At 34.7% G+C, this 24,358-nt stretch overlaps 2 protein-coding genes across 2 annotated transcripts in view; one reads left to right on the top strand and one right to left on the bottom strand.

Moving 5' to 3' along the window:
- Window positions 940-24,358, top strand: part of LOC107617635 (serine decarboxylase 1-like) — a 59,642-nt gene continuing 36,223 nt past the window's right edge. Inside the window, exon 1 of the mRNA XM_016319446.2 lies at window positions 940-1,036. The gene's annotated coding sequence lies outside the window, so the exon portion shown is untranslated. The remainder of the gene's footprint in view (window positions 1,037-24,358) is intronic.
- LOC110267212 (tetratricopeptide repeat protein 1-like) lies at window positions 9,240-11,359 on the bottom strand. The gene is made up of 3 exons (XM_021112372.1): window positions 11,330-11,359; window positions 9,682-9,808; window positions 9,240-9,368 (listed from the first exon to the last, which is right to left on the bottom strand). Exons 1-3 carry the CDS (start codon window positions 11,342-11,344, stop codon window positions 9,262-9,264), a joined length of 249 nt encoding a protein of 82 aa, XP_020968031.1. The 5' UTR covers window positions 11,345-11,359; the 3' UTR covers window positions 9,240-9,261.

The following is a 24,358-nucleotide window of genomic DNA, read 5'->3' as shown; positions in this document are numbered from 1 at the left end:
TTTGTAAATGTTTATATTGTGCTTAATTTCTCTCTTCGTAGTAAGTAGTGACACTATTTTTTATTTTTATTTTTCTTTTTCTAATACCAAAAAAGTTATTTGAATACTTAGATTAATCGATCCAATTTTAATTCTAACAACCATTAAAATTAATCTCATTCAATAACATTTTAATCAGTTTGAATAATTTTTTTTCTTAAACTTAGATTAACCCCGCTTGATTACACCCTTATTAGGTTTGATATCAAATTTAAAATTACATGCTTTTAACAAAATCATTCAAAATTATATTTCTTGTTCTTAATATATTTATATTTGTCTTCCATCAACTTAAATTATTGGGCCATCTGCCGTCTCTTCTCTAGAATTAAAGAAGTTTGAAGCTTTCCTAGGTTTAAAAGTAGCTAGTAGTTGTCTTCACGTCGTCAACTTTGAAGGCTGCCACTGTGTGCATATAGAAGAAGAGATTGCGGTTGGTTTCAGCCTCTCCCGTCAAGTGTTAGTGGTCTTCTTCGTTAGGATCAGGTTGCTTCTACATCAACACCGGCTACTTCTGCATCAACTCCGATCCTTGCCTTTCTTTTTCTCGTCGGTGCTGGTTTTGTCGGAGCCGCCGTCACCTAGTTCTGCTACCGCGACCGTCGCCAATAGGGGAAGCTTGTCTCCGTGATTCCCATCCTGGCGTCCCTCGTTGCCTCCGGCCAGTGTCTAGTTGTCTTATTATGTTCACAAAGTGACGGTGGTTGTTGTAGAACTAGGGGTTTCGTTTAGGGAAGGAGTGGGCAGAAGGGAATCAGTTCGAATCTGGAATAGTGGTCTCCTAGGTCGGGTCTGTCCGTCCCTACCCAAGTTCAAAAAAAAAAACTCAGAGACATGCAGTACGCATGGAAGCGCATGACTCAGTCTCTCATGAGAAGCAATTAGCTAATAGCTATAAATTGCGGCATTCACCTCGTCGCTCTCTCCCTCTCGCGCCCCCCAATTTTCTCGCATCATCAGTTTCCTTTGTCCCTCCTTTTACGAATCCCATGCTCTGGTCAGTAATTTCTCTTCTTTTAGATTTATCTCCTCCTCCTCCTCCTCTCAATTTACTCTTCTTTTTGCATTTCGACATTTTTCTCTGCCTCCTTCTTCATTTTTCCTTTTCGGTATTTCGTTTCTATGAATTTTGTGGATTTAGCTGTACTTTGAAGATTTTCTCTTCAAATTTGCATCTTATTTGCCTCAGTTAGTGAGGTTAGATTTTTAAATCTTGCTTTCTGAATTTGATTACTTTAAACATACACTTGTGCTTATGATGTGCTGTGCTTTGAATTATTGGCTCATTTTTTTGATATTGCAAGAGTTTGTGTGTTGTGCGTGGATATGGATTATATGGGTGTTAGACTTTAGTGTGGGACAGCTTTTAGCTGACACAATAAAGGAAGAAATTGGACCCAATGATTTCTTTGTTTAAAAAATTTGTCAACCAATTGGACGGTTCGATTTCCGTGGGAACGAGAATTTAAATTTTGACTTAGCTAATCGGACTGTCTGATTTCTATATATATATCAATTTTTTTATTTTGCGAAAATCAAATCGGACGGTACGGGTTGATTATTGTATAATTTTTTTGAATCAGTTAAAAGTAATCGCTGGGTCCGATTTGTATATATATATATATATATACTAGCAAAAGACCTGTGTGACGCATGGGTTGAAAATTTTTGTTTGTTTGTTTTGGCTTTTTTTTTCAAAGGTTTTGGATTGTCACTTTTTACATTAGTAAAAGTATTTTTATTGTTCAATTTTTAATTAAAGATAAAAGATATATTTATTTTATCACTACTCAAAATACATAAAGATCCTTTCTTAATTTCTCATAGTTTGCTTCTACTTTTTCAATTACGACCAAGTTTATACTCATTCTTTCTATTCTTGCTTTTCAAAACATTCACTTTGAATGTCAGCATACAATTTGATGAGGCTATAGAGATCCTGCCTCACAGTACATTGTATGTTATTCAACTTCATAAATTATGTAACAATAAATATAATTTAAAATATAAACAACACAGTTCAAAAGATAAATATGAATAAGAACCATAACCAATATAATTTATGTATATAAAAAAATCCTTGATTTATCGTGTTAAAATAATTTATTTGTTTTGTTTATTTGCTGATTGAAGAAAAAGAAAAAGAAAAAGAATGGATGTCTGAAATCTCTCATCAAACTTGTTATTTTCTAAGACGAAAGAAAGAAATAGTGAGATAAGTGCAAGGCTTCTTTTATCCAATTTCAACTCGTTCCTACAAATCTCTCAACCACTACCTTTTAATCTAAATCCTAACTTAAATGATAACTTAAATGAGAGAGAGCTCACTATAGAGGACATTATGAAAGTGACGCTTGAATGAATACTCCAAATACACAAAATATGGTCTATTTTTAATATACCATTTGAAAACTAAAGAGGTAGTATTTTAAAAATAGTTCCTAATGTGCCTCTAAATTTTTTCCAACTTATCAGATTCTATAAATTATGTAACCTTATACTACCACTAAAAATATCTATCCTATCCAAAAAGACATAAAATTGAAGCAACATAGAGTTGTAAAATAGTACTAAAATAAAAGAAGTCAACTAAAGAAACAATTACAAAAAATCAAGAATACATTTTTGTGTAAAAAATAGACATTTCTAATAGCCTCCTAGTCTAGCTCTATATCAAGATTTAAAAAGCATAAATTCTTAAGAGGTGATGATAATTGACAAATACTCTTTCTTTATTTTCTTTGTTAATTTTCAACCATTATTTAAATTTTCAAAATAATCATGAATGTTAGTGGATCAACTTATGACACAACGAATCATTTTCCAAAACGAAACAGGTAAATCAAAAAATTAATAACTTTAATAGTTTCAAAAAAAAGGTAATATGAGTAAATATAATTATGCAGGCGGCTTAATATCCATACAAATAGTTATTCGAAATCACAAAATCAAAATATAAGAAAAAACCCTATTATTAAGCAGTAATGCAACTACAGAGATAAATTTCTATTTGTATGTAATAGTTAACCTAAACTATGGAATCAAAGATTTGAACTGGTACTTATTGGCCTATAAGATCCTTGATTTGGAACAATAAAGAAGAGTTTCAACACATATACTTGACCTCGGACAAAAGTTCTTGAACGTATGAATCATAGGCCTGCGAATAGTAACTTGTATCTTGCAACCCTAAAAATACACAAGACAATTTGTATCAAATTTGGTATCACCGACCAAGAAAAGAAAATGTATAATTTATACACATTAAATGAAATAACAGTCACGGATAAGCACATACAAAATATAGTTAAATGCGAAAATTTTTCTTCAACAAAAAACATACTTTGTGCTATTTTAGAGCTTTAAAGTTGAAAACTATATATAAATCATTTTCTAAGTAAGCATATATGTAAATGATTACAAAATAAATAAAATATATATTTTTGAAACTATTAATGCAAATTAAATATTATACATGAATATATTAGGAGAGAAATAAACCTTTGATCACTTTAAAAATAGAATCTATCTATTATATATTCGATTATATATTACTAATTTTTAAACCAAAATATACCACATATCACTCTTTTATTGTAATTGAAATCAAAAATTTTTTTCCAAAATTAAAGAACCTCTAACTACAAAACAAAAGATAAACTACAAATAGCCAAACATTAAATACATATGCATTTATAGTTTTCCACACAATGAAACAATAAAAAAACTGAACTCATGAAAAGTAAAAAAATAATGAAACAAAATATAAACATTCAATTAATGAATTTGGCATCCTGTCATTTTGATTGAATCATTGTATAATGAGAAAAATAATAGAATAAATAAACTGGAGGGATTTACATGTATAATGACAATCATCCGAAACCAATATGTTTTACCATTAATAAAAGACTGAATCAGCAGCTATATTCTACTACTTTTTATTATGCTTAACTGCCTAAAAACTATAAATATATATATATATATATATATATATATATATTAAATCTTGATCTCAAGCTCAGAGAGTAAATATGAAACAGAATAAACTTACAAATATCTCAATAACCGTAATCTATTATATATATACTATCACAAATCACTTTAGCCCATAAAACTAAAAGCATCATTTTTCATAAGCAAACATCTTCATTTGATCATCATCTAAGTGACAACTCTAAAATATTTCAAAACTATTCATCAAATAAGTTCAGAATTCTAAAATATTATTCTTCCTTTTTTTTAAATCAAGAAATAAAATATTTTTATTATAAAAATAAAATTTTTAAGCAAAGCAAAGCTATAGACAAACACATAATTTTGTATCATAAAATAGCAACACACACACAATTTGGAACCATAATCTGATATGAAAATCCAATCTAAGATTCAAGAGAACAGGAATATTGACTACATGGAGAATATTGACTACATTTTTCAGCTTGACCTATCCGAAGTTATAGTATTAAGATAAATAACGTACCAAATTTGTATTAGCCTCTAGGCCCTGTAGAATGTAATCTCAAGTAAATTATAATCCTCTAGTACCCACCCAAAGAGGTACCAATCTATGTAGAACAGAATCAGTAAATGCCCAACCTGCCACAAGAAAAGTACCATTAACACTGAAATAAGGATTAGAGATGTAGAGTAACACAAGGAAGAAGTACAAAAGCTGCTGATATGGGAAAGTGAACATCACTTCCATGATATACATAAATATAACATTCATTTTGTTATACGATGATATAGCCTTCCAAACATACCAAGTCCAATTGTTTGAAATTTATGATTCTGAGAGATGTTCTTGTGAGTCAAATGTAAATTATTAAAATGTAATAATAGTATTATTATTATTTGACTTAACTTCATCAAGAAGCTTTTATTTTTCCAAGCTAAAAGCTGTTTGACAATTGAAGAAGGGGGAGCAACAATTAAAAAAGAATTTAAAATAACTTCTAAATAAAACTCAAGTGGTGTACACTTATATATAAATAAGATTATGTAGATTATCACATTCACAACCATAGTGCTTATTATACAAATGAAGTTTAGTTACTAACAACACCCAAGGAAAAAATAAAGGCACAAAGGTAAATTTGACTCTCAATTCTTTTTTGTGCAAGAATTCAGAAAAATGAATATGTGAATAACTCAAGTACAATTCAAGCACTATAGAATAATACAAAAAAAAAGAGAAGCACTTACTAATCTTATTTCAAAAAACAGGCCAACAAAATATGCATTCACAAAATAAATACTCAAGATAAATAACAAAAAAATCACTGGAATTGCACCAGATGGAATTTTATACAACTTCCCACTTTTTACGACAAAATTTTTTAAAATTAAATGCATAAAAATGAAACACCTAAGAATTAAAAAAAAATAAGAGTTAAAAGAGTTCCAGTGCGAAGCAAATAGTGAAAAAAAAAGCAGAACAGCAACACTAATTATTTATTTAGTTCAATATCCAAGAAGAAATAATGCATCAATAATTATAAGATTAAAACCTAATATAGTATCATAACTGAAATTAAAATAAATAACACAACCATGACAAAAATCAATCCAAACAAACTCTCATCGCCGCCATAATCAGATTGAAGAGAGCGCTGCACCACAGAACTATGGCAGCCAGAGGTGAAAAGTATAGGGCTCAATAGTTCCATCTTCTCTATTATTCATAACCTTTCCGGGGTTTATAGTACAATTATCCAGAAATATGGAACCCAAAGACTGGAAAGAAGAACTCAAAAACCAGACTACTAATTCAAAAGGATGTGAACCCTGCAATACGAAGTAGAATGAAAAAGGGTTTAATGGATATGGGGCAAGAATATGAAAAATAGAATAGCTCTGCAAAATAAAATGCATGGAGGCCTAGATTGTGCTTGGAAAATGAGATTAGTCAGAGCCATAAGATTGTTGATGGAATGATATAGGGAGTGAAGAACATGAGGGAGGTGGGGGTAAAGTGTTTCTCTGAGAAAGGATCCAAGAGAGATTTGTTCTATCACATCATATATTTCTTTCTATTTTTTTTATAAATAAATAAAAGAATACAAAAAGACACAAATTTAAAACAAAATAGATATACCTCATACTATAAATTAGTAAAACATAGCTATACACTAAAAGATTACAACTAAAATAACAATAAATTCATATGAATTTAAAAGAAAATAAAAAGACACCTATAAAATTAATAAACAATAGCAATGATACCAACAAAAATGCACGTTTAACACATCAAATGTGACAAAAAAAAAAGTAAATTTTATCCAAAAATATTCATCAACTTCAGTATTCCAAAATATTATTCTTCCTTTTTTTTAAAAAAATTAAGCAATCAAATATTTTTATTTTAAAGATAAAATCCTTAAGCAAAGTAAAGCTAAAGTCAATTACACAAAAAAATTAAAAAAAGTAATAACATTTGTCAGATCTTAAAGACTAATTTATCTGGCAAATATGAGAATTGGCCAATATGAGAATTAAGACTTCAAATTCAGGAAGAATTTGTTATGCAAATTTAAAATGTATCTCTAATCTCAAAAATTATTTTCAAAATACGCAAATACACATACCCATATAAAACATAATAAAAAAGGAAGATTATTTAATATAGTTTATATAAAATATAATAAAAAAGGAATATTGTTTACCTTAACTTTCTTAGAGAGTTCTTCATCTACAAGACAGCTGAAAAATCATTACAAACAAAAAATACCCAAAAAATAGGTGGATGATTCATTATTTCCATACACTTGATGACAATTCAAAATACAATAAATTATTAATTATTTGAAACAAACTCAAAATGGATTATTTGGCTTCTCAACTGGTTATAGGATTCGGAAAGATGGTAAGAGTTGGGGGGCCATCTCTCTGAATCCTATACCCAGCTCAAAAGCCAATCAATCAACCACAGTTACAATTTGTCCAGAAATTTCATAGACATATAATATTACATAGCAACCTCTATCTAATTTGTCTTTCCATAAAAACACAAAGTAAAACAAAAATAACAACAGAGTAATATAAATGAAGAGTCATACCTAGCAGCGCCACCGCCGCTACTACCAACACCAGAGCGGACCATCACAAGCAAATTGTCATTCTTCACGCCTATCGCTCTTAACTCGTCAGAGTTCCTAATCTCCTTCCCATTGAGGAGTAGATGCTGTTGCTATTGCTGGATAGGGACACTTCTTTTCTCATAAGGGCAAGTTTTAACTCCAAAACCAGCACAACAGAAAGAAATCCAACAACAAAACTAACGTCTCAAAAAGATTTAAAAACAACACTAAAAAACTAAACTCATAAGATCCATCATCTCACTGCACACGAGTCAACCAACAACACCATACCAAAAATCAATAACATCAAACTCTCACGAGATTTTATTTATCTACATAATAAAATAAAACTCTCAGAGAGATGTAGAATTCCTAAATAAAAAATTTGCTCCCATCTAAGCAGAATAAAATTTTGGGTAAAACACAAAACTGAGAAATAATGAAACTCACCTCAATCTCCAACAATGCGTTGTTGTTTTCCATCTACCAATTAACACACAAAAAAACAAACCAAAGGTTAAAAAAATTAATAATAATAACAAAGTAAAGGATAAAAAAGTAAGTGATATGAAAGGAGACGATGAAAAGACATATGAGATCTTTGATGGTTACAGATGCAACAGAGAGAAGTGCATTGGGTTGACCTTTATAGAATTTCTTACTTTTTACCACATAAGCTTTTTACAATTAAATGCATAAAAGTATATCATTTTAGAATAATAAGAGTTGAGAGCTCTAGTGCAAACCAAAGTGTGAAAAAAAAATGCAGGACACCAACAAAAAAAATACACATTTAACACATCACAAATGAAAAACCAGTCAATTTAATCCAAAATTATTCATCAAGTAAGATCAAAATTCTAAAATATTATTCTTTTTTTAATCCAACCAGGAAAATAATTCTATTCTAGAGATTAAATCTTTTAGCAAAGAAAAGCCAAAGTAAATTATACAGAAGAATTCAAATAAATAAGAACATCTGAGATCTTAAAGCCTAATTTATCTTGCAATATTAATATTAAAGAAAGCATAAGAAATCCTAGTCACTCAAGACGTGAAATCAAGAAAGGAGAAAGGAAATCCCCAAAAATTGTACCTTTCAGCTCTAGAATCTGATGGGACGGAGCCATTCCAACTCTTGGACCGCATTGAATCAAAAGAGGGTTTATTACAAACACACAAAAAAATAACAGGCAAAAAATAATTTACACATACATAAACAGGATCAAAATGATTCACCTTAAAGGTATATACAATTTGGAATAAAAAGATAGAGTTGTTGTATTATTATCATTATCGGTCTAAATAATACCAAAACCATTTCTTGAAGAAACATTGACGATTAATTTGGCGACTATATTTTGCAAAGAAAGAAAATGATACAGTTTGGAATTCTTTGTACTATCATGAGAAATAAACGTGCCTTGGCCAAAGAAAATCAACATAAAAATCGATTCCAAAATGAGAGGCAAAAAAAACCAACATTTGAAGGTGGCCCCTTGCGTGACAAAGAAAGAAAATTAGAAGATACAATTCAGAGACGATAATTCAATAAAAACAGAACTATTAAACAGAAAAATAAGGGTGAGGAAAAGAAAGAGACCTAAAACACCAAGAACATAACCAAAAAGAGAGCCACCAAGAGCTCCAACAACATAAGTGAAAACGAAGCAATCTCTGAAAACCCAAAGTTGCATACATCACTTAAAATAATAGTATATCTTTCTATCACCTAGGTATCCCATGCTTAGAAATATCATAATAAGGCATCCATAAATTCCTTTGATAAAATAATTTCTTTCAAAAAGGTTTCATCTGACTAAACAAACATATGGACTTAGCCAATTTCAACCACAAGATTGCAAATAAATTTTAAGGATGGACGAAAAAGCTAGATGAATGTGCCAATAAATACACAGAAATTAAGACAAGATGTTTTTCCATCATTGATGGTAGTTTTGCAGCAGCAAGAAGAAATAAAGAAAAGAGCATCATATTGGGTAACAAATTATAAATGTATGCATGAAGAATCAAGGTAATGTAAGGAAATAATGTCCATGCACTATTCTACGCAAAGTACATAATACAATAGCAACTATAATTGAAATCCAAGATAAACATGATAACAAAAACTTGCCAATCATCTCTTCATCATTTCCCGATTTTCTACAGCAAGCGGCTCAAGTCGCCTGATGGCCTTCCTAGCTTGATCATTTGAGGGATCAATTTCTAAGATCTTTTTCATATCTGTCAATTGATATTTGAAAAAATAACTAAAATTAGTGAAGTGAAAAAATTATGGTATGAATGAACTCAATGATGCGAAAAGAAAAAAAATCAGAATGGCATCAGTATGCAAAACATGTACTTCTTCATTAAGATCCAACAATAAGGAATGCCTAATGATACTCATACTGGCTTTCCCTAGGTTGGCAAATACCACATAACAGTGGCACCTTTCCAGTTTGAGAAACTACACTTACCCCCTTACTGTGCAAAAGAGAATAAAGTCAAGTCCTGCTTAAAGTATAATAACCCCTAATATAAGATCTGAACTTACCAGCAATGGCTTCTTCAAAATGTTCAAGCTTTTCATGAGCTTCTCCTCTTCTTACTAAAGCTTTAATGTACGCTGGATTCAGATCTAATGCTTTTGTGCATTCTTTAACTGTATTGTCATATTTTTCCTAGGATATGTTTAGCATAAGTTAAAGGAAATTAGATTCTTTACTTAATCAATTTCAAATATAAAAGGGCAAATATGATGCAAGATTCCATACCAGCTTTATCTATGATTAAAACGACTTCAAAAGATATTATTGGAAAATAAAAAAAGAGGGATGAAAGAGTTGAACCACACTTAAAAGGGTCTAGTTTGCCAAAAATGGCCCCTCGGATGGATGCATGAGGTATCTAGTTTGTGAGCTCCCATATTATATTTTTACTTTAAGCAGGCCTCTTAATTAAGCAAGTTGGGTTCATGTTTTGCTCAGACTAATTACATTTTGGTAATAATAAATATGTATATTAAAATCTGAGCCAAAAAACCAAAGATCCTTCCTTTTGGGATCGAAAATGCAATATGACACTCAGACACAACCAATCCAAAAAAACTTAAATTAAATAAAACGAAAGCACTTGTAAAGGATAAAAAACCAAAGAATCAGAGAAACAGAATAAGCACGACAAATTAAGCTCTATGCCCTAATACACGACTCAAGTAACACAATAAGCACGAATAAGCTACAACAGAACAACAACCCACGCTACCTACCCGAATCAGCTAATCGGCTATGTTCAACTCGCCTTTTCAATTTCCAACTTTGACGACCTGAGCTGCAACCAACAAAATTAGGTTAGTTTCCTTGGCGTTAAATTGAATGAAACAACAAAAATGAAGAAGAAGTAGCGACCACGAAAAACAACACACAAACCAGATTGTGGATCTCATCTCTCAGAATTCACTCCTAGAAATGGGATCTCATCTCTGTAAACCCTTACCTACCACCACCCCAGCGCTTTGAACTCCAGCTACCCAAAGTGCAGAGACAAGCAGAGCACACCCGACCACATATACATCATAATCCAGAGAGCTACATCAACCACCACCAGAGAGGAGATCTGACCCAGATGGACAGCAAACCCCATCGAAAGAGAACCAAGGGAAGAAAGGAGTTTGGGGTTTTTTTGAGATGTAGTGGGCGGAAGAGGGGCGCGTCAACTAAAGAAGAGAGAAGAGAAAGGGGGAAGCTGAGATGATAGAGAAACGCGTGAAGCGTTACTACATTTTATTTTTTTTTTAACTCAAATGAATGTGAGGCTGACGCGTGGCTGAATGAGCCACGACTTTTATACACAAAAAAGGAACAAATTAAACATAATTTCTATGAAAAAAAAGGCAGAAAGAAAAATTATTTAACTTAACTTACAAACTTTTTGAGCCCATTTTCGTGTCCAGAAGAACTGTGCTGCAATCTCATATCATAATCTAGCAAGGATCCTCAATTGATCTTTTAAACACCTTCATATACCAACATATCACAATAAAAAATAATACTAAATTCACATTTATTTGAAAGACAATCAAATAAATCCTAGAAAACACGATGATAACCTTTATCTTCAGGATAAAGAATTTATCATGTGACACCATTATTTCTTTTTTTTTTCCCACACAACGTCGGTCCAAATTACAGGATAAAGAGTACCTTGTTCAAGTGCATTTTGTGCTCTCAACAGTTTCTCCTTCCCTGAATGCCAATTTAAACGACTCCAATTTAGACTTTGCCATTTCAACCATTTTCCACTAACATCTGCAGTTGTAAAAATCAGAAAGTCAACTATCTTTGGTCATCAACACAAAATCTGAGCCAAAAATCCAAAGATCCTTCCTTCCGGGGTCAAAAATGCAATATGACACTTAGACATAACCAATCCATAAAAAACTTAAATTAAATAAAACGAAAGCACTTGCAAAGAATAAAAAACCAAAGAATTAGAGAAACAGAATAAGAACAAATACAAATTAAGCTCTTTGCCCTAATACATGACTCAAGTAACACAATAAGCATGAATAAGCTACAACAGAACAACAACCCACGCTACTTACCCGAATCGGCTAATCGGGTATATTCAACTCGCCTTTTCAATTTTCGACTTTGACAACCTGAGCTGCAACCAATGAAATTAGGTTAGTTTCCTTGGCATTAAATTGAATGAAACAACAAAAATGAAGAAGAAGTAGCAACCATTGAAAACAACATACAAACCAGATTGTGGAGATCAAATTTGAAAACCTAGGGTTTCAGAGACACAGCGACAGAGATGACCACGCTCAGAGATCAAGACATCTATTCTCTTCTCTCAGAATCCACTCCCAGAAATGGAATATCATCTTTATAAACCCTTACCTACCACCACCCCAGTGCTTTAAACTCCAGCTACCCAAAGCGCAGAGACAAGCAGAGCGCACCCGACCACATATACATCGTAATCCAGAGAGCTACATCAACCACCACTAGAGAGGAGATCCGACTCAGATGGACAGCAAACCCCATCGAGAGAGAACCAAGGGAAGAAAAGAGTTTGGGTTTTTTTGAGATGTAGTGGGCGGAAGAGGGGCGCGTCAACTAAAGAAGAGAGAAGAGAAAGGGGGAAGCTGAGATGATAGAGAAACGCGTTAAGCGTTACTACGTTTTATTGTTTTTTTTTAACTCAAATGAATGTGAGACTGACGTGTGGCTGAATGAGCCACGGCTATTATACAAGTAATAGATAAGTGTGTGTAACTCGTAAACCACTTCTCATATCTCCCCTTCTTTTTCTGCTTGTTCTTCTTCTTCCCTCAGCTGCTATGTCTCTCTTCTTTCATATGAACTAAAAAAATAGTGAAGTTTTTATGTATGTGAGTAAGAGAAATGGATGATAGAATTCTTTTAAAAGTATATTATTTTGGTCAAATTTTGGTACAAACATCTGAAGGAGTAAAATTTACTTGTGAAAATCCGTTAAATATTGTTATTCCCTTCACAATCTCATTTGAAGAGCTCAAAGGTGTGATTTGTGAGAAGATAGATTATGAGATGTCAAGAAAACTATCATGTATTTTATACAGATATCCCATACCAGTATTTGGTGGATTCATTCAATTTCAAACCAAATATATAACTGACAAAGCGAGTATGCAAGAGATGTTTTCAATGTATATTGAAAGTCGTGCTTAGATCTCCTTCATCGAGCTGTACATTGAATTCGAACAATCTGAGGCCGACCGAAATATTGTACGGGAAGATTACAATAGTGACAATGAGGAAGAGTTCGAAAGCAATTACGAAGTTATTGGTCCAGACGGAGATGAAGATCAAGGTGACAACACTATGGCTCCAAATGTGACAGACGTGGCAAATGCACTCGCAAACGAAGTGCCGTTTGAGGTTCCATCTTTCATGCAAGTTTTGGATTTGGAAGCCATGCATGCTCCAGAGTTTCCGGAATATATGAGTGTAGGTACGTAATTGCCTATATTTATAAGAAGGATTAGAACTTTGTAATAATTTATATTGATCGATGGACCAAATAGTTAAGTGACATCTAAAAATATACTCAATTAGCATTTGTTTATGTGTTTATTTAGTTAAAATTAAGATAATAATATTTTTAGTGAGTTATTAATTTAGTTAAATATTAATTAGTATTTATTAATCAGTATTTATTTATGTGTTTATGTTTTTATTTTGTTAAGATTAAGATAATAACCTAATGTAAAGTTTATTTATATCAATATTGATGTAGTGAGTAATGATTTACTTTTAATTTCGGTTATTAAATATTTGTGTATTAAATATTTATCGTATGGCTGCCGTCATGGCAGAAATTCCTATTGTCGCAGATGGTGAATTTGCCGTGGGAATGGAATTCAGTTCCAGAAAAACTGTTATTATGGCGATGAAAGATTATACCATCCGAAGAGGTGTAGACTACCGGGTGTATAAGTCGGAACCGTTGACATTTTATGCCAAGTGTACATAGTATGGGTCAGGGTGTGATTAGCTTATCATGGCTAGCATGATCAGCAGAAAGTACTGTTGGGTTATAAGGAGGTATAATGGTAGTCACACTTGTACCAGAGCCACAATTTCTCAGGATCATTCGAAGCTGGATTCAAACACAATTGCAAAAGTAATAAAGCCATTGGTTGAGGCTGACCCCTCGTTAAAGGTAAAATCAGTTATTGCAGAAGTGCAATCAAAGTTTAATTACACCATCAGCTATCGAAAAGCATGGTTGGCTAAGCAAAAGTCATTAGAAAAAATATTTGGAGGTTGGAAAGCGTCGTATGAAGCTTTGCCCATATGGTTTGAGGCCATGTGTCATAAGGAGCCATCAACTGTCATCCATTTTGAGATTATTCTTGCATATCAAGACGATGACTTGGTAACTGATATCCAGGTATTGCATCGAGTCTTCTGGAGTTACTACCTCTGCATTAGAGTATTCAGACATTGTAAGCCAGTTGTCCAGGTGGATGGGAATCACTTGTACGGAAAGTATAAGGGTTGTCTGTTAGTGGCAGTTTCATAGGATGGTAACAACAATATCGTCCCAATTGCATTTGCTATTGTGGAGGGAGAGACTTCTGATGCGTAGCACTTTTTTCTTAGTAACCTGCAACAACATGTTGTGACTCGTAGTAACGGAGCTTGTCACCTCCTAGAGCTTTTCACATGTTTTGCATCAGGCATATAGAGTCAAATTTTCTGAGAAAATTCAAGGCACTATACCTGCAAAAACTTTTCGTCAATATAGGTAACATTGAGTCATTCGAAGTTCGTTATTAACAGAGTTACCTTCAATAAGTGTTTGTCATCCTTTTTTTCTGTTTGTTTTTTGTTATTGTGCAGGATATTCGAGGACGATTTGCGAGTACGAGGTGAGTTACCAGCGTTTACGAGAACATGGCGAGGCTTACAGTAACTGGTTAAACTGAATCCCCATGTGGCATTTGATGGTGTTTACGACGAACCTAGTGGAATGCATCAACTCAGTCTTGAAGGGTGCATGCAATCTCCCCATCACTGTACTTGTCAAAGCAACATTCTACAGGCTTAATGAGTTGTTCACCTGAAAAAGAGCCGAGGCAGAGGCTCGGATTAATGCTGGCCATTTTTTTCTGAGCTTGTGACCTCAAAATTGTATGCAAATTAACTTGCATCAGGAAACATCCAGGTTAATTGTTTCGACAGGCAGAATGAGGTATTTGAAGTGCGTGAGATGTCAAGTGGACTGGAGTATGATGTCGACCTCCGTTATCAACGATGCGACTGTGGTGAGTTTCAGGTGGACAAAATTCCTTGTCAACATGTGTTTGCATGTTGTGCAAATCAACCACTAGATTGGCAAGTGTATGTTTATGATGTTTATAAATGGACTAAGTTCGAAGGGTTTACTGAGCTAGGTTTAGGCTACTGGGGATCCTACTACATGGCCTGCTTACAACGGGCCTCGATTCGTACGAATCCGTACCTGAGACGCGTTACTAAAGGTCGCCCAAGGATGACATACTTCTTGAACGAGATGGACACGCGAATATTACGTCGTCCTAGGTGATGTACACAATGTGAGGCTGAGGGACACAGCCGTAATAGATGCCATCAGTCTGTTGGTGCAAGTGCCGACAATAATCAGGAGTAGAATTATAAATTATGATATTTGAAAAATTGTAACTTATATCAAACTACTTTATGACATATGCGACTTTAGATTTTGTCTAAACATTTTACGATATTCAAAACATTATAACTTGTCCAAGTACTCCATGACATGCATAGTAATGATACATAGAGCAGTTAATTGATACATAAAAAAGTTAACTGATACATAGAAAATGTTAACTACACAACAACTACTTTCTCATTGCCCACTTTGCATCTTTCACAAGAATCTTGCATTTCTTGACGGCCTTTTTGAACACAGACAGAGTGAATCAATTAGCGCTATGACATGACGGATCAACCCTGAGATTGTAGCCTTTGCCTGTTTCATCTGGAGTATGTGCCTCAACTGTATACAATTTAATTAAATAGACCATCCTAACATCAATATAATAAAAACAATTGACCAAACAAGTATATAATATAATCATATGACCAATGGGTAAAGCAATAATAGGACTTTCATCATCACCATCATCAAAAGCATCAATACGGGATTCTTCATCCTCGTCCATGTCCTTATCTTCATCCTCCCTGTCATCTGGTTTATCTACTAGATACTCATCAGTCTCTTGCTCAAGTGTCTTAGAATTTTCTTCAATTAGACCCATTAAAACACGGTTATGGTTTTAACTATTAAGAATTCATCGACCACCGTCACTCCTACTAGAGTCACCAGATACTAACCCTCCAGAAGCACCCAAGGAAGTGCGGCATGGATGCCTCGCGTCCAAGGAATACCTACCACCATGAAATCAGGCTGATGGCCATATTGTGCTTGCCTGCATCTGCAACCATGAATCCAAGCAACTGGCTAAAAGAAGCTCTGTCTCCTGAGTCAAACTGTGGTGTACTCCAATACTGCTGATGTATTGGGTATGAAAGGGTAAACTGTGTTTGAGGTACGTATTGGCTTGAGGACTGAGATTGTTCTTGTGGAGGTGGAGGTGGCGGTGACTGTGGCTCCTGCTCTTGATTGTCATCATCCATAACCTGATTACTTTCATCATTCTCTTGAACCACAAGATCCGACAAGTTCAAGTGGTTGCCATATTTTGTACGGTATCAGTACATGTAAATATCTAAGGGATGTTGTGGAGGCATGGGAAGTTCAGTAAAAACGTGACTATACCTGTTTATCCACTGCATTCCCCAAAATGAATGAGTCGTGGCTGTGGCCTAGTTATGATTCTTAGGACCAATTAGGACTTCTCCGTGTGCCTTGTCTAGATTCTGTTCCTGATGAGAAACTCCCTTAACAAAACCGAACTGTCGCCTAAACCTATCGGTTGCATGCCACTCAATGCATTCAAAAGACACCAACAACACCGTCACGCTCGACACAACCGAGTGCATATAGATGTCTGCAGGAATTATGTCCGGATCAACATGATCAACAGCATAAGCAACCCACACAAATTGGGGAAAATAAAGGAAACATATGATTACAATCCAAATAATAATAACACTAAACCCGAAACAAATACTTCTTTAATGAAAACACACATGGCCTTCCTGAAGATCATCTAAGGCCTTCTTAAAGTGAGCAAGCGTAAGATATCTATAGCATCGGTCTCCACACTCCCAGTTACGCCACCTAATATGACTTATTTCATTAACGCAATTGGATTCTAAATATGAAGATATGATGTAAATGTAAGATAAGGTTACCTGTTTGCAAGCGAAAAACTGCAGGATTCCCTAGGAACCGGCGCTAGATATGGTAGGCGGATCCAAGCCCAATTGAGCAGAAGTGTTAGTAGATCATCGATTTCCTTACAGTCAAAATGAGATGCCCTACATAATGCCCTGTACAAGTTTGCTAGGCATGCCGATCCCCAACTGTACTGTCTGATACTGCCAAAATCACGAAGCAAAGGCAGAAACTTCCAGTGCACAAATGCCCCATACTTGTCTCCAAACAAGATCATATCGAATAACAACATAATGTGACACTTCACGTACCTCTGCATGTTATTTTCATTAGTCAACTGTAAACGTTCTTTTAGATCTCGAAGCCATGTCAGTTTTATGCAACTTCCTCTATAGTCCGACTTTCTCGGTGACACCCCAAATTGGTGCAAACACTCCGCCTCTAAAGCTTTAAAACTACTCATAGTCATCCCTATAACTGGAAGGCCGTCCGTCAGAAGACCAAGAATAACAGCCACATCTTCCAGTGTCACAGCACATTCACCAACTGGAAGGTGAAAGGTATGTGTGTCTGGGTGCCACCTTTCGACCAGAGCATTTATCAGTACTTTCTAACATTGAACTATTCCAATCTGGGAAACATGATAAAAACCAGTCAACCGTAAATGCCCCTCCACCCTATCATTGTACCGATCTGGAGGGACTGGATGATCACATGTCAACATCAGTGAACTCTACAAAAACATAGCAAATTATTAGTCAAATCATTAACAAGTACTAATTTACTACTAAAAAATAATAATTTTCTAACTAGAGAAACTAATTCATTAAACTCATGCTAAACTTTTTGTTAATTACCAAATTTAGTAATTACCATATATGACTAACCTACCAATTAATTAACTCTTATTATTAAAAAATTTTCACAATTAACTAAACAACACATATTAATTGAAATCACACAACTATCATAGATAATTTTACTAAATCCAATTAAAACAAATAATTTTACTAAATCTAATTTACTAAACTCCCGAATAGTAATAATAACAGGTAAAGTATATCTTTTGTCCCTGAAGTTTGACAAAAGTTTCAAAAATACTCCTAAGTTTTATTTTGTTTCAATTTTATCCCAAAAGTTTTCGATTTGTATCAAATATACCACCGACGGCTAATTTTTCAAAAAATTTAAGACCAATTCAGCAACAATTTCACAAGAACAACCCTCAATACAAGCAAATCAAGCATAATTTTCATGCATTATTGTTAGATTGGTCTTAGTTTTTTTGAAAATTTAGCCGTCGAAAGTATATTTGATGCAAATCGAAAACTTTTGGGACAAAATTGAAACAAAATAAAACTTAGGGGTATTTTTAAAATTTTTTCCAAACTTCAAGGACAAAAAATATACTTTACCCTAATAATAACTAATAGATAATTGACGAACGGATTTCCTGTCAGTAAAGAATTAACAAATAAGTTCTCGTTGTAAGTATAGTTTCTAAACCAACAGAGAATCTTTTCGTACAAAAGTTTGGTTGTCACAAGTAACAAAACCCAATAAAATTTATAACCGAAGTATTTAAACCCCGGGTCGTCTCTCAAGGAATTGCAGGGTAGTATGAATTATTATTGGTTACGAAAAAAGGTACATTTTTGGGTTTTTTGAAATAAGGAACAAGAAAATAAATTGGCAAGGAAGTAAATTAATAACTAGAAAAACTCTTGGCAAGGTATGAGAACTGGAAATCCCATCCTAGTTATCCTTATCAGGTGTGAAAAATTGTTATTACTCCCACTTAGTTAACCCTTACTAATTAAATAAAGGAAAGTCAAGTGGACTAATCAACTTGATTCCTCAAGTCCTAGTCAACTCCTATGGAAAGACTAGCTTTAGAGGGATCCAAATTAATCAGCAAATTCCAATTTTCAATCAACAGCTGAGTTTGACAACTCACGTGTCACCAATTACTCAACCGGATGCCAAAAGGAGAAAAATCCAAATTTTTTATATCATAAATAGAACAAAGCAATCTTAAATCTGAAATACCTCAATGTGTATTAAATAAGAAAATCAAATTAAACATAGGAATTCATAAACCAAATTCACAACATCAAGTAATCAACTAAAGTAATAGAATGAATAAAAGTAGAAGAGAAACTAAAGTATAGGAACATTGAACTTGGAATGAAGAAATAACCATAAACTAAGAGAAATCCTAATTCTAAAACCTAAGAGAGAGGAGAGAGCCTCTCTCTCTCTAAAACTACATCTAAAACCTCAAATTGTCTTTCTCCAATTGAATAATGAATGAATGAATTAATTTCCGTATTCTCCAGCCTCTATTCTGTGTTTCTGGGCTTGGATTTGGGCTGAAAAAGGGCCCAGAAATCACTGGGGGCGACTTCTGCAATTTTCTGCACGTAGCGTCCGTCACGCGTGTGCGTGGGTCACGCGTGCGTGTAGGTCATGCGTGCGCGTCATTTGGAGTTTTTCCTTGCCACGCGTACGCGTCAGTCACGCATTCGCGTCATTTGTGCTCTACGCCTAGGCACGCGTCCACGTCATCCATGCGTGCGCGTCGCTGCCATTTTCTTCAAAACTCTATTTTGTGCGTTCCTTCCATTTTTGCGTGTTTCTTTTCTGTCCTCTAAGCCATTCCTACCCTATGAAGCCTGAAATTACTTAACACACAGATCACAGCATCGAATGGTAATAAAGGATAATTAAAATTAATATTTTTAAGGCATAGGAAACATGTTTTCACATATATCATGGAATAAGGAAGGAATTGTAAAACCATGCAAATCTTATGAATAAGTGGGTGAAGAATTGATAAAAACACTTAATTGAGCACAAGATAAATCATAAAATAGGGGTTTATCAACCTCCCCACACTTAAACATTAGCATGTCCTCATGCTAAATCCAAGAGAAAAGAGTGAAGGTAGAATGGTAGAATCTTATGCAATACAATCTATCTAAATGCAAGCTACCTAAATGAATCATGCAATTCTAATTATTATCCACCTATATATATAGAGCTTACATGTGGTTAAATTGATTCATATTTTCAAAGAATCACATATGCATAACTAAGGGCCAAATCATATTAAAATACATTCACAATTGAGTTGAGTTAATTAAAGGAGTTCACAAACTTGCAAGACAATCAATGATTAAATATGGATATATGGAAATTGAGCTATTGAACCCTCACTGGATTTGTGTATACACTCTAGTCACTCAGTGTTTGGGGTTTAATCACTCTATTCTTCTCTAGTCATGCTTTCTAAAACTTTGTTCTTCATCTAACCAATCAACAAATATTCAATGTATACATGCAAACATCATGAGGTCTTTTCAAGGTTGTAATGGGGCTAAGGTAAATGTGAGGGCATATATATAAGGTTAAGTGAGCTATAAATTGAATCCTTAATTAGTGTAAGATCTCACCTAACATATACATACTTTCTATAATTTTAAAATTATGCCTAGCTTCCCATGATTTTCCCACTTCCTTGTTCACATACTCATGCATCAAATTATTTTTAATTTTATCCTATGTGCATTGATCTTTTTACTAAACTTATTATTGGGGTAATTTTGTCCCCTTATTTATTTATTTACTTAGAAAATTTTTTTTTAGAAAACATAACATTATCAATGCACATGGATTCTTTTAATTATTTAAGTTTTGCATGAGTATGCTCCCAAATTCTGATTATTTTATCCATTTAATCCTTTTCTATCAGCCCATGTTCCCACAGTTCCCCACACTTAATTGTTACACAATCTCTATCTTAAGCTAACCAAAGATCCAATTTGGGATTTTTTTTTTAATTTGTTTTTCTGCTTAAGGCTAGTGATGTGATTATAGAATAGAAGGGAGTTAAAAGGCTCAAGGGGGCTAACAAGGGTGACATAAAAGGGTAGGTTTATTTTTGAAAAAAGTGAGCAAAGAACAAGTAATGGCCTCAATCATATGCATGAATGTAAATACATTAAATATTGGACATATAGAATGAAACAAAGTAAAGTTTGCAATTATAGTGAAGAAGGGCGAAACACACAGGAATGAAAACTATGGTTAAATAATGTAACCATGCAATTAAGCTCAAAAACTCACGGGTTGTGTGTTCTTTGGCTCAAAAACCATATATCAGTTATGTATATCATGCAAGTAGAAATTAAGAGTTTCCATTCAACTCAATATGAATTTTTGAATGGCTCTTATAAAAATAGGTATTTTCTTTAAAAAAATGTTGTCAATTTACCAACATTTATTGCTATATATATATGGTGGGTGGATTGTTGTGATTCAGAAAAACTAAAATTTCTAGTTTACTCTTTTCTTTTAAACCAAATTCTCATATGCTAAAAGGGTAAACTAAACTAAATAATCCATATTTTCTATATCACAACTAATAAGCTAAGAATGCAAATTAAGCTAAATATCTAAGATATATATACAGCCCAAAATGCAAAATATAATAATGTCGAAATAAACAGAAATACAGCAAAAGAAAATGTGCAAGTACTGAAAAAGGAAAATAAAATAAAATAAAATAAAAATACAGAGAAAGAAATAAAATAGGATAAAGAGTCTGAAAGTAGTTCACCAAAATAGAATTCGTTGGAGATGGTGACCTCCCCACACTTAAATAATAGCATCGTCCCCGATGCTCAATCAAGCAGGGTGTGAAGAAGTGGCATCTCTAGAAGGGTGCTCTGCTGGTGTCTCAATGGTGGCCTGAGGTGCTGCAGTCTGTATGGGTGGCTGGGGATCTGCCTGCTGAAGCGGGGACTCTGTCTATAAAGGGACATGTGGATCGGCTGGCTGTATCTGTTGGTGCTCTTCATGATGTGGCGCAGCCTGCTTGGGTCCTGCCTGCTCAGCCACTGCTCGATCATCCTCCTCATGGTCATCTGCCTCCTCCTCAGATGGCTTTGATGGTGTGTCAAGCTCGGAGGGGATGTCATGGTGGCCCGATCGAATCATCAACTTTAAATACTCATAGCGTCGCTTACTGCGATGCTCAGACCTCTCATATCGCCGCTGGTTGTGGCGCTCCATCTGGTCGAGTCGCTCAAAGAGGTGGTGCACAAGGTGGTAAATGGGCTCGGGAGCAGGTGAAGGTGTTGTGGTGGTGGCTGGTGCAACAGGTGCTGAAGGAGCAGCAGAAGATGTGGCTGCATCAGCGGAGGCAGTGAGAAAGGGCGGTCTGTAGCCCAGAGCCTGGAACTTCCTGCCATGTGGGATAATCTTCTTGCAGTCGACGGCAGGTGGCTTCTCATCCGCAAGCTCCCAGGGTACCTCAGCTCGGCGGCACAGCTGAGTAATCAAGTAGGAGAAGGGCAGAGTGCCTCGGACATGGACCCTAGATATGGAATACCAGATAAATCTGGAAAGGTACAGGTCCTTGCCCTCCATCACGCACCAGATAAGGGTAATCATGACAGCTGGCACCTCAATCTCGTGAGTGCTCGGCATCACATAATTGCTAAGAATTTGCTGCCATAGCCGAGCCTCATCATTCATATAAATAATTTTGATGCCTTTTGGTGTCACTGTTGATTTACTCATGACCCATGGGACAGTAGGATCGAGAGCTATAGTGCGCTTCACTGCGTCCCAATCAAAACGCATAAATCTCATATCCTCTTCAGCCTTCTGGTAACCATCTGGCTGATCAGATTTGGGCTGGACTTGGAGGATATCTTCAATTGCCTCCTCAGTAACTAGAATTTATTTGCCTCTGAGCTGCACGGCATCCAGGGTCGTTTTAAAGTAGTTACAGTAAAATTCTCTAACCCAGGATGCATTTACCTTAGTCAAGTTCCTCTCCAGAAAGTACCAGCCTCTTTGTTTGATTTGGTCTGTGGTGTACTCTAGTAATTCGGCTGGAATTTGGAGGGTCTTTTCTAGATATAGGTTCCTTGAAGTTGCAAAAACTGGATACTTCAGTTCACAGTATCGGTTTGCAAACTTGACTGGGTCAGTTGCAGGCACTAACTGATCAGCCTTTTCCTGCGGAGTAAAATTCTTCTCCCGCTAGGAATCATCATGGAGGATATCCAGGATAGCCATAGAGGACTCTCCTCTTTTCCTTTTGCCTGTGCCTGTTTTGGCTTTTCCTTTGCCCTTTGGGTCAGACATCCTGAAAAGCAAAAGTTCCAGGATACAGTTTATTAAACTAAAGCAGGAAAACAGGTAAGCAAATAGGATTTCAGCAATATAAGCATAAATGGACCAAAGAGGAATAAAATAGCAATATAAGCATGAAGTGAGTTAGATAGATGTAGAATTTTGGACTGTATGCAAGCTAAAAGTCAAAGAATTGAAATAAAAATCACAATCCAAGTTCTATGATATGCGGAATGCTTGTTTATCAGGAACAACAACAATCATGCCTTAAAATGGGATAAAAGTAGTTAGTTGAAAACTAAGAGAGCAGTTAGAAAGTTAATGCAGTTAAGAGTTAAAAAGTGAAGTTAAAGTGAGTGGCATGGTGTTAGAGTTCCTAATTAACAAAAATTGCACAAACTTGAAGAACAAGCAACTCACATTCAAGCAGAGAATGCAGAGTAATGATGATTAATCATATAAATAAAAGAAGTGTAAAATGAATAAAATCATCAATAATGCGATTTGACTAAGAAGGGAACCAGAATGAGTAGAAATGCTAGCCCATTCATCCATGAATTGGCCTGGTTTAAACCAATTATTGTAGAATTCAAAAGTACCAAAGCCAAGTTATGAATGGGAGTTAAGTAAAAAAAATTTCGGAAAAATCAGGCAGCATTCCGGCTATAAATTGGTTGTTCCCAGAAAATCAACACCAGCATAAATTTAGTTCATATGATGTTTAAAAGTAGTGCAGAAAAGAATAACAAATAGCAAGTCACATGAATTCAGAATAAACAAACTCAATCTGCGGCAGGAAATGCAATTCAGGTTGAATAATGTCAAATCAGCATTAAACAATAATGAACAGCATATGAACAGCATCAACAGCACAAAAATTGCGAAACAGATAAAGCAAGCAGCAAGAACGGTGCAATTATCAGACCTAAATCCACTAATCACATCCTAGCTACCTAACCACCTAAAATCCACTACGAACATGCATCTCTAACTATCCTAATTTGAACAGAATTTGAAAAATATGCAAACTAACTAACTGAAAGGGGAAAGGAATCGGAGTGCAGTGGAACCTAGTGCGCGTAGTAACAAAATTGAATAAAGAGAGAGGGCGGTGGTGTGGTGGTGCTGGTGGGTGGCACGCCGGCATTGGGTGGTTCACGGTGGTAGCGGCGGTCTGGTTCGGCTGCGGTGGAGGCAGGGGAGGGGGGGGGAAAGGGGGAGGGGGG

Source organism: Arachis ipaensis, chromosome B09, assembly GCF_000816755.2.
Source record: "Arachis ipaensis cultivar K30076 chromosome B09, Araip1.1, whole genome shotgun sequence".
NCBI lineage: Eukaryota > Viridiplantae > Streptophyta > Magnoliopsida > Fabales > Fabaceae > Arachis > Arachis ipaensis.
This window is presented reverse-complemented; position numbering and strand designations above follow the sequence as displayed.